A 13,479-nucleotide genomic window follows, 5' to 3' on the forward strand; every position below is an offset into this window, starting at 1 on the left:
ACAGGAAACTCCTCTGCATCACTAGTTGAATCAAGAAGGGAAGCAGGAGTGCCAGGGACACTTGAGGCTGTCTGAAGGGAGTGTGGGGGCTCTGCTGGGAAGCTAGGCTATAATAGCAGAGCTTCTGCTCCAGTCTGTCAGTGGGACACAGCTAATTGGGGCACAAAGAGATTCCCTACACACCCTTGCTTCCAGCAAGACTAATCGTGCTGTTGCTGGGATGTTTGTTCCTTGTATGCAGTTGTAGATGGTTGTCGTGTGGGAGATCGGACAGAACAAGTGGACAGAGCCGTCCCAGCTCTGGGTGCCTTGGCTTTGTTCTGCTTTACCTGCCAGTGGAATGGAATCCTGGGGATTCCTACTGTGTGTGTGGAGGAGGGTTGGGAATTTAATAGCATTGGCTGTTAAAATGGAGCGTGGGTAAGTACTGACATGAGAAAGCAGAAAGTATTGCCATAGCTTGTGTCTGACGCTGGGACTTGGGGCAGCACACTGTGCTCTGTGATGGCTTAGCATGGTTTCTTTTCTCTGTCTGAAACTTCCTGAAGGGTGAATTGTTGCTACATAAATTTGATTCAGTGTGCAGTGTTTCACTTGCAGACTCTATTCACTCCTTCAGTGAGAGATCCTTGCCATGAAAAGCCACACCTGTGCATCTGGCTACTTGATAGTTAAGCAGTGGCATCCTTATCAGTATAATTCACATTATGGCCAGCTTCTTGTGAGGGTCTTCCTTTTATTTCTTGTAAGGAGGCTTGTACCTTACTGTGGCAAACTAGAAGTATGTTCCCACTGTCATAAAGGTAGCCTTTTAATTAGACTGGCATTCAGTGCTTTGACATAGGTGATGGATATATGATACGCTGCCATTCCCTTTCTCCCTCAGCAAAGGACAGAAAATAACTGCAGTTGTGGCACTTTGGGCAGAGAAATCCTCTTTTTAAGTGTCTGTGCAGTGCTTTCTGCACTGCTCTCATTTGGACCAGGGCCTCCTATAATAGACTGTCAGTCAGCAAAAGGTCTGTTCTTAGTCCTGTTGTAGGCTTGCCATGAGGGCTGGATGGGTCCCATAACATCTGTCTGCCCTGCTTGTAAAACAGGGGAGCTGCCAAATTGTTAGATTGTGAAGCTTAGTGGATGTGAACAGTGATGTTCTAGGTTGCTTCTTTCCCCTCCCATTGTACTGTAGTAAAGTGACTCTTGTGCCAATGTCTGTCAGCTCACAGATTAAAGAGACCTTGGGAAAAAAAAAAAAGTCATTTTCATCCTTGCAATTCCCCATGGACTTCTGCTGCAGCAGGAAGGGCACTTTCATTCCCTGAACATGTCCTGTGATGCTTGCTCTGGGTATCCAGCCCCAGTTGTTACCAGTTTTTCTCGCCTTTGTTGATCTGCTGGGATGGAGCCTTCAGCAGTTTGCACAATTAAGCCCTGTTTATCTTCCCTTTGGAATGAAAATACTGTAAATGCATTTTGAATTCTTCTGTTCCCATGTGTCTTATGTGCCCTGATCAAGACTTCCTTCTGATATGTGTAAACAGCCGGTGTTGCCTCATACTGCTGTATGTCTGGTGTGTGGAGAAGCTGGGAAAGAGGACACTGTGGAAGAGGAGGAGAGCAAGTTTAATCTCATGCTAATGGAATGCTCCATTTGTAATGAAATAATACACCCAGGATGCCTTAAGGTGAGTGAAAGGATGAAATACCTGTTGGAAACAAACAAACAGAAAGATTAGATACCACCTGAATGTAGAAGTAGGGCACAGAAATTTTCACATTTTCACCTTTGGGAACTACATGAACCCAGAGTTGGTGTGAGAAACAGGATGGATAGCTGTGGTGTGAACGGTCCTGTCTGAAGGAGAGTCCTCTCTTTTGATGTGACCAGCCTGCTCAAAGCAAGGCAGCAACATGTGGGTGTATGTTTGTGGTTTATTTCATTTATTTATTGCTTCTTGTCTAAGGGAGTGTAAGGAAGTAAGGCATCTCAGTTGGCAAGCTCCAGAGGACAGAAAAATCTACCTGTAGCTTTGGATGACTTATTTGCAGCCCTGTATCAGCAGAGTACAAATGAGTGGTTTGCTGTTTGTGTTTGTCCAGGCACAGATATGCCTTTTAGTGGCAGCTGGCCTTAAGGGTGGGAGCAGACATTCCAGTAGGAAGACTGCAGCTCTAGAGAGCAAACTGGGCAAGTTTCAGGCTGAATGGAGTACTGTGAACAACTATTCTCTTGGTTGGTAATGGAAGTGTATTTTTGGGCACATCCCTGTGTCTGAGCACTTAGAAGCCTGCTTTCTCCAAAACTGGTTGTGTCTTGGCTGCTCAGTCGTTCTCTGTTCCTGATTTGTTTATGGTTGAAGTGATTTTGCCTTAGCAAATGTATTCTGATGTACCATGCCCTAGAAAGCAGCCCTTGGTCCCTCTGGGCATGGAGATGTGTTCCTTATGCAGGCCTGAGGTGATGCTGTCCCGGCCTTTCACTGCTTCTGTGCTGTATGCCATGTTGCACTGAGGGATGTGTGTGACTTGCTGGAGCAGAAAGCAGGTAGCTGGCAAGCCAGAATTGCCCTGAAGAGTGGGGTACCTGCAGCTCCTGCCACAGATGGGCTCTGAGCAGGAGCTTGGTGTGGTTGGCTCTGCATAAAGTAAGGCTTCAAAGGCTGAAGAAGCAAGGGAAGGAGGAGCTCATTTCCAGAGGAACCTCAGTTCTGTCTTGCAGCTGCTGCTCTTCTGTTCCTTCCCCCAAGTGCCCTGCACTCCTCTTCCTTTCTGGCAGTGCCAGCAATGCCTCGTATCCAGGTCCTGAGGACAGGGTCACTGTTTGGTGACAGCTGAAGTATGGCTTCCTCTCACTGTCCCACGTCTGGGACCATTTGCACAGGATGTGGGTCAGACCTGTGAAGTCAGGCAGGGGCCGTTTGTTCTTTTATGCTTATAAAAGATGTTCTGAGTACTGCTTTGGTAACTAGGAGCACAAAGTTGCTTGAAATATTTCTGAAAGTTAAATAATGGGAGGTTAGCAGTGTGCTGCGTGTGTCTTTTACTTCAGTTTCTCAGTGCATCTGCTGAGCTGGAATGGGTGGATAACTATTGATTATTTACAGAAACAAAAGGGCAGCAGGAGGATTTCAGAATCATCATTTTAGAAGATGAGAGGAGACTGTGTGGAGAAGCACAAAAGAAGAACAGAATCTCTTCCTTGGTTCCCTCATTGCTGCTTATTGCCAGGCTCCATAGTTGTCTGTGGGACAAAGGGATGCCCTGTTAATGAGGTGCTTGAGCCCTGGTATGGGCTGAGCCCTCAGTCTGCATGGAAAACACCTTTGGAAACAGATGCAGCCCAGGGTTGTGCACCAAGAGGAGGTCCCATCCTGTCTTGCTCAGGCAGCGCCACGTGTCAGCCATGGCTTCATCTCCAGCAGGCATCTGACACGTGTGATCTCGGGCACTGCAGGGCTGTGTGTGTCTGGTTTGGAGCTCATCCTCTTCCAGCTTCACCATTTGACTTTGTTTGTGGTCAGTGAGTTTTCTCCATGAAACAGCAGAAGATGACCTCGTAGGGCATCTGATAGGTCTGTCCTCTGCCATTGCCTAAGAGCTGAGCTGGCTTCAGGGGAGTCTTGAATGGCATTGCTAAGGGCTGACTGTCCAGCTTCTTTCTTCTGAATAGTTCCTTGATAAAATCATCTTGGCAAGCCTTTCATAAGCCCAGTGTTGCTTTCAGAGGGAGCTGCTGAGATTTTCAGAGGGATATTGTTTTTTTCTGTTGCAGGGCATTTGTATTGAACCAGTATTGATGGATTTTTCTTGCTGTGAGTCAGATCCTTAGTTGCACAGGTGACCAAGTGCAGGATCTGATGCAGTTTCTTTAAGAAGAATTTTTCTTCATAAGAATCCTGTTCTTTGGTAGATAGAGTGAGACTGATAGAAATGAGGGAGTATTCTAGGTGCATTGACAGAACAGCAAAAATAAATAACTGAGAAAACAAAGTCCTCCTCCAGCCCAGCTGCTTTTCTGCCACTGTCTTCAGACCAGGTGTGTTTCTACCTGCATTACTTCAGCCTCTGCACTGTCAGGACTCACAGCACTCACCTGCTGATAACAGATTGGCTCCTGGGGTCTCTGTATTCTCTGACTCAGTCTTGTGTTCAGGCTGTGAATGGCTGCCTGGTGCTGCAGGCATGCAGTGGAGGTGCCTCCCACCGTGGCTCAGACGCCCACCTGCTGCTGGTAGCAAACATGCAGAACTGGCTCCCACCCAGCCTAGAAGGCTTGGGACGGATTCAGTGGCAGGTTTGTTTGTGTCTAATTAGTTTGCTTACAGTTCCTCACATCTGTTCGGTTCCTTAAACTCCTCAGAAGGGACGGAGCTGTAATGCTTTCCCTTTGGTAGCATTTGTTCTGTATTCAGTGCGGGAAATAACTTGTTCCCAACTTGGGCTTGAGCCAGGAATTGTTCCCCTGAGGCAGAGATGTATACAACAGCTCCTGGAGTATCTTACACCTACCATGGGAAAGAAGGTTCAAAGGCACACAGTTGTGATAAAACCAGTATTTAAATTCTGCCCACTTCATTTACTCGTTTATTAACTCCCAAAGACTTGCTGAGAAAGGCTGACATGTCATCACTCCTGCTGGATGGTGAAACTCGAATGGCTGCTGTCTGGCTCAGTTCTGGAGGAAGCAGTTCCCTAAATCCCAGGGCTTGCTCCTGCACAGCTCACACGTTTTCACTGAGCTGGGAGGAGGAAATGCTTCAGAAACAAGAAAAATCTGCAGAGCTCTGCCCTTGCCTGTTCCAGCAGCCGGCTCCTGCTACTGTACTGCTGATGCCAATGCCCAGCTGTTCATCTTGACTGCAGACAGCAGAACCGTGCTACTACAGTAATAAAATGTTTTCTTTTTTCCTTGAGGCTTTTGCCTAAGTCATAGAATCGTAGGTCCTTTCCAACCTTGTGATTCTGCAAGATCATCTAGTCCAACCCGTCACCAAGCTACTGAACCATATCTCGTAGCACCTCATCCAGACACCTCTTGAACACCACGTAACTAATCCTTAAGATGCGAACGTGCCATCAGTGAGCTTATGTCTTTGTGTGGAGGCTGCTTTTTAGCTTAGCTCTGCTGTTCCTCCTCGGCTTCATTCAAAGAAACTGCTTTTCAGAAACACCTTTCTCCTGTCTGGAATGTAATGAGGGCTCCTCTGCAGAAGTTCAGGAAGCAGGAGCCGTGTGGGGCAGGGCTGTGCTTTCCTTGTGATGTGACAACACCAAATGGGCGTTTTTCAAAGAGCAGAATGTCACAGTCTCTCAGAGGCAGCAAAGCAGTAAGCACTTCTCTTCCTTACGCTAGCTGTGGGTGTCAGAAGCCCTGAGAATGTTTTTGTTTGCCTGGACCTCTGAATAGAAGTTTGCTGTTCTCCAGCTGGCTTGGCAGCCAGCGTTCTGCTGGCACGTGAGCCTGGGGGCTGTGCACACGGGGCTGCTCACTCTGAGCCGTAAAGAAAAATATTGTAAGGCACACTTGATTACAGTGCAGGGTGCTCTGCTTCTAAAAATGCCCAACAGTATTAATGTATGAGAATGTGCGTATGGGAAAAATCCCTTCCTATTGAGGCAGAGGCTGTGCCTCACTTCGGGGAGGGAAATGGCTTTTCAGATCAGGGGTGTGGGAGGACGTTTGGAGATGGCATGATTACAGTCGGGATGGCGGGTGGCTTCTTTCCTTATCATTTTTGTAAGAGCAGAATGTGCCCTGCAGTAATTGGGATTGTCCCTGACCTTCACACAAAGCCCAGACCCAAAGCCTTTATCGAGGACCAGGTTGGCCACCACACATTCCTCCCATGGATGTTATATTGAGGGTGATCCTGTGGGGTGTGCTCTGCTCCTGCAGGGAGCTGGGTTTCTTTCCTGGGGCTCTTGGGAGGGCAGCAATCGATCAGAGAAAACGCAGAGCTGTGAGAAGTGCCTCTGAGTGGTCTACCTGTAGACTTCTGCAGCTTCTTTGAGCTTGTCTGTGAATTGAGTTGTGCCTCTCTTTCACCAGGTGAAGGAATCAGATGGTGTGGTTAACGACGAGCTGCCGAACTGCTGGGAGTGTCCAAAGTGCAACCATGCAGGGAAAACTGGAAAAGTGAGTTTAATGGGGATAAGTGGTGCTGGAATGAAATACAAGATCTCAAACGTTCCCTCTGGCTTATAGGTATAATTTTGCCCAGTACCGCTTTTGTTTTTGTGTTCAATTCAGTTGAGTCAAAGGAAATAAGCTGTTGGCTTTCTGTTCCCTAACCATCTTTTATTTTTCTTCCACGCACTAACACTTCACCCAAAACCTGGAGAGTGTTTAGGTTAGTTCTGTGCATTGCTGCATGCTAAATTCTAAGATAACTCTTTGGATTGTGTAAAAAGGAAAGAAAAAAGGTCATGCGAAACCTGAAGTGTCTATTGGAATTAGGGAAGCTTTTTTTTGTTTTCTTTTGTAAAGCGAGAGGCTGCCAGTGTGCATAAAAACTTCTTAAAGGTTGAAACTGCTTCTACTGTAACTCCATGTTAATGATTTTGTCTGTTACAAAGTGATCAACCCACCAGTGCTGGAGGCAACGTACATAAATAGCTGAGAAAGGCATAAGATATAAAGTTTGTTTGTGTTTTGTGTCTCTTTGGCGTACAAGCAAAAGCGCGGACCAGGATTCAAATACGCATCAAATCTCCCAGGCTCATTGCTGAAGGAACAGAAAATGAACAGAGACAATAAGGAAGTAACAGATGCTGCAAAACGGAAAGGGGACTGTGAAGAAACTCCCAGGCGGAAATCTGAGGAACATTCCAAAAAGCCTCAAGTTGACTCAATTCTGAGGAGAAAGTCAGACGAAGTCCATCTGCGGAGGAAAAGGAAATTTGAGAAACCCCAGGAACCCTCTATGAGAAAACGGGTATGACAAACCCTTATGTACGTACGCAGATGCGCGTGGGCTGGTTGGGGCTGATGTCTCTTGCCTTCTGGCTTGTACCTCGTCTTGAAATCCCAGATTGCTACAAAAGAAACTGCGATGTTTTACCTCCCTTCCTGAAAACTGCTTGTCTAACAGGACAGTAGTTTGAACGGTGAAGCTCGGGTTGACATTCAGAGGCTGACAACACTGGGCTGTGGCTGTTGGTTTGTTCAAAATGCTGGAAAACCCACTTTAACTAAAAAGTCACTGCAAGATGCTTGGAGTAGGAACAAAGTGAAAATCACTTTTTTATGGAAACCTTTTCATCTGTTGCCACTTGGTGGCGCGTGGCTGCTTGTTTTGTGGCTGATTCACAGATGTACAATGTGTAGAACTGATCAGAGGACTTTTAGGAATGACACCTCCTGTAGCCTGCAGAGAGGAGGAGCTGCTCACAGCAGCACTGTAGCAGCTTTTCCCTGAATTTAAAAGTCAGAGCTCTTGGACCAGGCAGAGACACTCTGAATTGCCGTGTGGATTACAGAATGTTCTACTTGAGATGTAGAGAAATGCTGGCTTCCAGAGGTAGAATTGAGGACTTAGATCCAACTTCTCTTACAAGTAGACGTCGGATGGTTTGTAACTGGGATCGCTGGCAGTTCTTGTACTGCGTGCACTGCAGTTCTCTAGGACTTGGTAGTTGCTCTGCCTGTTGAGTCTTGGCAGAGAGAGCACCACAGTGTGGGAATGTAGGGATTGTCGTTGCTTTGGTGGAGAGCAAAATTCATGACAGCAGGTTATGCATATCTGCTTCTTGGCCATGATCTCCTTTTCCCATCCCTGCGGACTCACTGGAGTGTTTATGGATGGCTTGAATTGCTCCGTGAAAGCCCCCAGCGCGTCAGGAAGGCACTGTGAGTCACCAGACCTTCAACAGACAGCAGAACAAATGTCATCTTCTGGGGCTTTTACTTTTTCTTTCTTCCAACAGCTAAAACTTGGAAAAGAAGAAACTCTTCAGGAAGAAGGTGCTTTGCCTTTATAATAGATATGTTCTGCATCCCTTTTGCTCCTTCTCATGTGGGCTGAATGGTGAGCCAGTGTATCATTCATATCTTTGTGTCAGAGTGGGCATTTTTATTATGCCCTTTACACCTCAAAAACTCTCTCGTGCAAGCCTTTATGCTTCAGAAGAGTTAGCTGCAGTGTCTGGGTCTGTTTTTTCTCATGTCCCATGTTGAAATACAAACAAAAACTGTGTTTTGATGACCCCAAGGAATAAAATTCAGTTTCTGTGCTGATGCTTTGCTCTCTTGCTGAATCTTGCTCCTGCCACGCACACCCTCAGCAGTCTGCATCACAGTGTGGAGCCCCCCCTGCACAAGCATTGATTTCTCTCTCACAATCTGCCGCAATAACAGAACTCTGATACCTTTAAATTACGCACTCATCAGTGCCCTGTGTGGAGGATGCTGCAAGCTGACAGTAATCTGATGTTCTAATTTTCCTGTCTGTTTTCTAACCTGTCATTAACTTACTGTGACCTCTTCCTTTATTACATGTTTGAGGACGGGTTGATCAGCTTTCTCTGCTCGGCGCTGAGTCCGAGGTGTAGCAGCACATCCACAGATGTGATCCAATTAGTTTATTGCAGAACACGGGTGTTCTGATAGAGCAGGTGTGTTCACAGCAGCTCACCTTTCCTTGCCAGGCCTGATCTCTTCTTATTAAGGCTGTTTCGTTCTAACAGATGCTAGCTTCTTTCTTGCGTATAGCGATCAATCAGACTTGAAGTCTTCCTTGGTTTTGGTCCGTACATCTCTTCCATATCCCTCTGGCGTGCATCAGAAGTTTAGATTAACGTGAATGAAGCGCAGTTCTCTTTGACAAGCAGCAACCAGGGCAGGGAAGAAGCTGCCAGTCCCGTGAGCCCACCCTTGCATCAGAGATGGTGGCAGCATGCGGGCTCATCCGCGTGGCAGTGTGTCACACCTGGCATTCCCCGTCCGCATGCACTGGAGGTGGGGAAGCCTGAGAAGATGAACCGAGTTCAGTAGCATGTAAAGGGGCAGCCAGAGTGTGCTTACCTGAGGCTCTGAGCATCCAGCAGGAATGGTGTCATCACAGCAGAAGCGCAGCCACAGTGCGAGTAGTGGTTGCACCTCAGGAGCTTTCAGAAATTGACCTTTTGGCCATTTGGCATGCATGTGTGTCAGCCAGTGTTGAAAGTTTGCCCAGTGAATGCATCCTAAGCCTGGTTTCTTCTGGCCCGTTGGGGGAGAACTGTCTATAGCATGCTGTTTGCCTTCTATATGGAAGCTGTCTGCTGTGTAATGAGTAAGGCCCTTAAGTCTGCAAGGTGATGCATGGTGAATAAATGTATTTGTCACTCTTGGAGTCCGGAGAGCCGATCCTGGGCTCCCTGCCTTTGCATTGGCGCTCCAGCTCGATGCCTTTGGCTGGTGGCTGCAGCCCGGCGCTGGGGCAGGTGGGCCCAGAGCAGGCAGGTAGCTGTTTCCCAGGCACCGCCGCCCCACAGAGCAGCAGCGTTCCGCGTAACGCCACGTGCTGGGTGCTCCTGTAGTCAGCCCTTGTCTCTTCCTTTTCAGCGGCGATCGTGGAAGGCTTCGGATGAGCGGAGCGCCCTGCTCAAACCCCTGCGGCGCCTCAAGCAGGAGCCAGAGGACGAGCTGCCGGAAGCGCCTCCCCGCTCCAAGGACAGCGACCAGTCGCGATCCAGCTCGCCCACCGCGGGTCCCAGCACAGAGGGGGCCGAGCCCAGGGACAAGAAGAAGTTCAAGATGAGGCGGAAAAGGCGGCTTCCCAATAAAGAACTGAGCAAGGAGCTCAGCAAGGAGCTCAACCAAGAGATCCAAAAAACCGAGAACAGCCTTGCCAATGAGAATCACCAACCCATCAAATCTGAACCCGAGAGCGAAAACGAGGAACCCAAGCGCGCCTTGAACAACAGCGAGAGACTCCATAGGTTCAGCAAAGGGTTGAACGGGACTCCCCGGGAGCTGAGGCACCCGCTCATCCCCAGCCTGCGGAGCACACCGCGCGGCATCGCCCGGCCCCCGCCCTCGCTCTCTCCTCCCAAATGCATTCAGATGGAGCGGCACGTCATCCGGCCGCCCCCCATCAGCCCCCCTCCGGACTCGCTCCCCCTGGATGATGGGGCAGCCCACGTGATGCAGAGGGAAGTCTGGATGGCTGTCTTTAGCTACCTCAGTCATAGAGACTTGTGCATCTGTATGAGAGTTTGCAAGACCTGGAACAGATGGTAAGGAGGGTGGGAAACCGTGCTGGGTCTTGTGTGTGGAGGGGATGGGCTCGGAAGGGAGGTGGGCGGCTGAGCACTAACAGAGGTGTGCAGGTTGTCCCTGGAGTTCTACTGAGCCCAAGGAGAGAGGGTGCCCGGCAGTGTCTGAAGAAACAGTTTGTCTTTAGTGCTTTCTCATAAGCAGCAGTTGCCAGCGCTTCTGATGAGAGCTCTGCGTCTGAGCATCAGCCTGCAGCAGCTGTGCTGCCCAGAGCAGCCTGTTCTGTCCTCAGGCACTGCAGTGTTCCCACACATGAGAACATGCTGTCTGGGTCAGGCTGAGCCTGGGTCGCTGTGCCCCCAGGAGCTCTTGCTGCTGATGCAGTTGTTTTTTTAGTTCAGCTCTTAAATCTCTATTGAGATACAGTGAAGATCTTCTGGTGTCCCCAGTGTTCTCCTCAGAAGGTCCATCCTGGTTGTTGCCCTGCAGAGGGCACACAGAGCAATCCCATCTGCTGATTCCATACCAGCAGAACTTGTGGAAGAGTCCTTCGTTGTTCTGTGCTCAGAGTGTCAGAGCGTAAAAATTGACACAGACAGTGACTGCACCACCACAGAAAGCATTAGTGGACAGATTGCTGAGTTTCAGTGCACTCGCAGCAAAGTATCTTGTTGGCTGTCATCTCATATTCAGCCATAATGTGCACATGGATGGGCGAGTCATGGCAGAGGCCCCTCAGTAGCGCAGTCTAGCAAAGCCTGGATAAATGACAGGAAGGTTGGTAGTGTGGCGCAAGGCGATGCCCATGGAGCCCTTCCTCCACGGGTTTCTCAGTGCCACAGCTGTTAGATGATTTTTCGGTTTAAGTATGGCGTTTTCTAATGCAAAATGCAGGAAAATGCAGGATACTGCAAACCATTCGGATTTGTTGTTTGTGGCCCTTAGGGAGCCATGAAGAGAGCACAGAAACGCACATGGGAATAACAGGAACAGAATTTGTTTTGCATAGGGAAAGTGTGGGGGAAATCAGGACAAGAAACACATGAAACCATTCTTTTTATTCAGGAGATAAGAAGGAAGGCGCTTGTTTTCAGGCTACAAGACAGATTTTAATAAATGCTGTGGTGACTTAAAATGGGATCCTATGATGTTGGCAGTGATAATTCAGTAGAAATAATTCCGTACTTTGCTGTGAGATAGACTTGACAGAAAACTTCAAACCTACATGACGCTGTTTGTTGGTGCACTTACCTCAGCATCACTTCGCTTTATTTTTGCTAGTTTTAGTTAAATGCTGTCGTTTTCCCCATAGTTCTGTGATGCTTTTTAAAAGTCTTGCAGAAATTGAAACAAGTGCCAAATTCAAGTGCTGTTGACTTTTTTTCTTTTTGGGTAGGTGCTGTGACAAAAGATTATGGACCAAAATAGATTTAAACCATTGTAAATCCATCACTCCACTTATGCTTAGTGGCATTATTAGGAGACAGCCTGTAACCCTTGATCTTAGCTGGACAAATATATCTAAAAAGCAGCTGAGCTGGCTTATCAACAGACTGCCAGGTAAGCGATGGTTTTTTGACTGCTTCACCAGACCTTAGCAAAGCAGTTTAGATGTAAACTATTATCTGTGAGGAGGGTGTGAAGGGGTCCAGCTATCTGAAAGGAGGAGTACATACATAGGGGCAGAACATCAGCATGTTAAAATGAGCAAAAAATGAGTTTTATTGTGACTGCTTGGCATTCTAGCAAACTAATTTGTGGCAGGGGTTGGCCAGTAAGTGCTGTGCCTGTGCTGACCGGTTCAGCTGGGGGATGCTGGGGGACTGTTCCCCCCCCCCGTAATGGAGGTTCTGGGTGCAGGGCAGAGGGATGGCTGGATGGGGGGCTCCCGGGGTCCCTGCGTGCCCCTGAACATTGGGGTGTGTTGGAGCAGCGCTGGGCTCAGCTCAGCCTGTGTGTGGGAGCAGATCGCTGGGTGCCTCTCCGCATGGGCCGTGTGCTCCAATCTCTTCTGTATCTGCAGGTCTCCGAGACCTGCTGTTATCAGGGTGCTCATGGATAGCAGTGTCAGCACTTTGTAGTTCCAGCTGCCCTTTACTCCGAACTCTGGACGTGCAGTGGGCAGAAGGACTGAAGGACGCTCAGATGAGAGACCTCCTGTCACCGCCCACAGATAACCGGCCAGGTAACCGGCGGGAGAGCGCGGGCTGTCCCATCTGCACTCAGCATGCTCTGCTGCTGGTCCCCTGTGGAGGAAATGGGCAGCAAACCCTGCAGCCAGCACCGGTGGGGTTCTGGGCTTTGCTGGCGCGTGAGGCGGTTAAGTAGTGACGTGCAGCACCTCGCTGGAAGCCTCTGGGTGATGAGTGATGTTCTCTGGCTGCTGAACAGTCATCTGAGCCACTGTGCTGGTTTTCTGTCTGACTTTCTTCTCTTCAGGCTGCAACGGGTGTACTTTAGAGAGTATGGAAACACTTTCTTCCAGTTCAGGGAAGGAGCAGTTCTGTGGGTCATGCCACATTCGCCCGGATATCAGCTCAGGTGAAATTTTGAGCAAATCAGATCTGCTTTCTGGCATGCACTGCACAGCCTACTGCTTATTCCCGACCTGTAATTCCGCTGGGCCCCTGCAGTTACTTTCGTCCCTTTTGTTTTTAAATCAGGAGGTGGTTATTGTCCACGTGCCTGTATCCAAAATAGGCAAGCGTTCCTGCTGATGTCCCCTCCAAAGCAACAGACAGGCAAAAACATCTGAAGTTAACTCAGGGCAGCAGTGTTGTGTGTCACAGTGCATTTCATATAGATTTGCAGATGTTTGCAGCACAGCACGAGGCTCAGCTGCTGCTTCTGCTTTCCAGGTCAGATCGACAACCGGAGTAAACTGCGGAACATCGTGGAGCTGCGCTTGGCCGGCCTGGACATCACCGACGCGTCGTTGCGGCTGATCATCAGGCACATGCCTCTGCTCTCCAAACTCAATCTTAGTTACTGTAACCACGTGACAGATCAGTCTATTAACCTGCTGACCGCGGTTGGAACTACCACGCGGGATTCATTAACGGAAATTAATTTATCAGGTATGCAGCACGAACTCGGGGCAGGGGAGGAGGGTGGGGGTGTCCCTCCCCATCAGCACTGTTTGCTGCTGGAGTCGGTGATCCTGCAGCTGCTGTTCTCCCAGGCCCTGCCCTGTCTGAGCTGCTGGGAGCTGCAAATTGTCACTTTGTTCATCCTCCTCATCCCATCTCCTCCTCCTCATCCCTTCGGTTACACAGCCGCCA

The 13,479-nt window shown here is 48.8% G+C and overlaps 1 protein-coding gene across 18 annotated transcripts in view; it reads left to right on the forward strand.

Moving 5' to 3' along the window:
* Nucleotides 1-13,479, forward strand: part of KDM2B (lysine demethylase 2B) — a 103,473-nt gene that overhangs the window by 88,593 nt on the left and 1,401 nt on the right. For 11 of the 18 annotated variants that reach the window (XM_048963815.1, XM_048963814.1, XM_048963818.1 and 8 more), the window contains 8 exons: nucleotides 1,542-1,685; nucleotides 6,050-6,136; nucleotides 6,666-6,935; nucleotides 9,545-10,218; nucleotides 11,595-11,758; nucleotides 12,222-12,383; nucleotides 12,638-12,739; nucleotides 13,057-13,275. In XM_048963815.1, the coding sequence (XP_048819772.1) occupies nucleotides 1,542-1,685; nucleotides 6,050-6,136; nucleotides 6,666-6,935; nucleotides 9,545-10,218; nucleotides 11,595-11,758; nucleotides 12,222-12,383; nucleotides 12,638-12,739; nucleotides 13,057-13,275 (1,822 nt within the window). The remainder of the gene's footprint in view (nucleotides 1-1,541; nucleotides 1,686-6,049; nucleotides 6,137-6,665; nucleotides 6,936-9,544; nucleotides 10,219-11,594; nucleotides 11,759-12,221; nucleotides 12,384-12,637; nucleotides 12,740-13,056; nucleotides 13,276-13,479) is intronic. The other 7 variants (XM_048963816.1, XM_048963820.1, XM_048963822.1 and 4 more) reach the window with 7 other exon arrangements.

Source organism: Lagopus muta, chromosome 17 (genome assembly GCF_023343835.1).
Source record: "Lagopus muta isolate bLagMut1 chromosome 17, bLagMut1 primary, whole genome shotgun sequence".
Taxonomy (NCBI): domain Eukaryota; kingdom Metazoa; phylum Chordata; class Aves; order Galliformes; family Phasianidae; genus Lagopus; species Lagopus muta.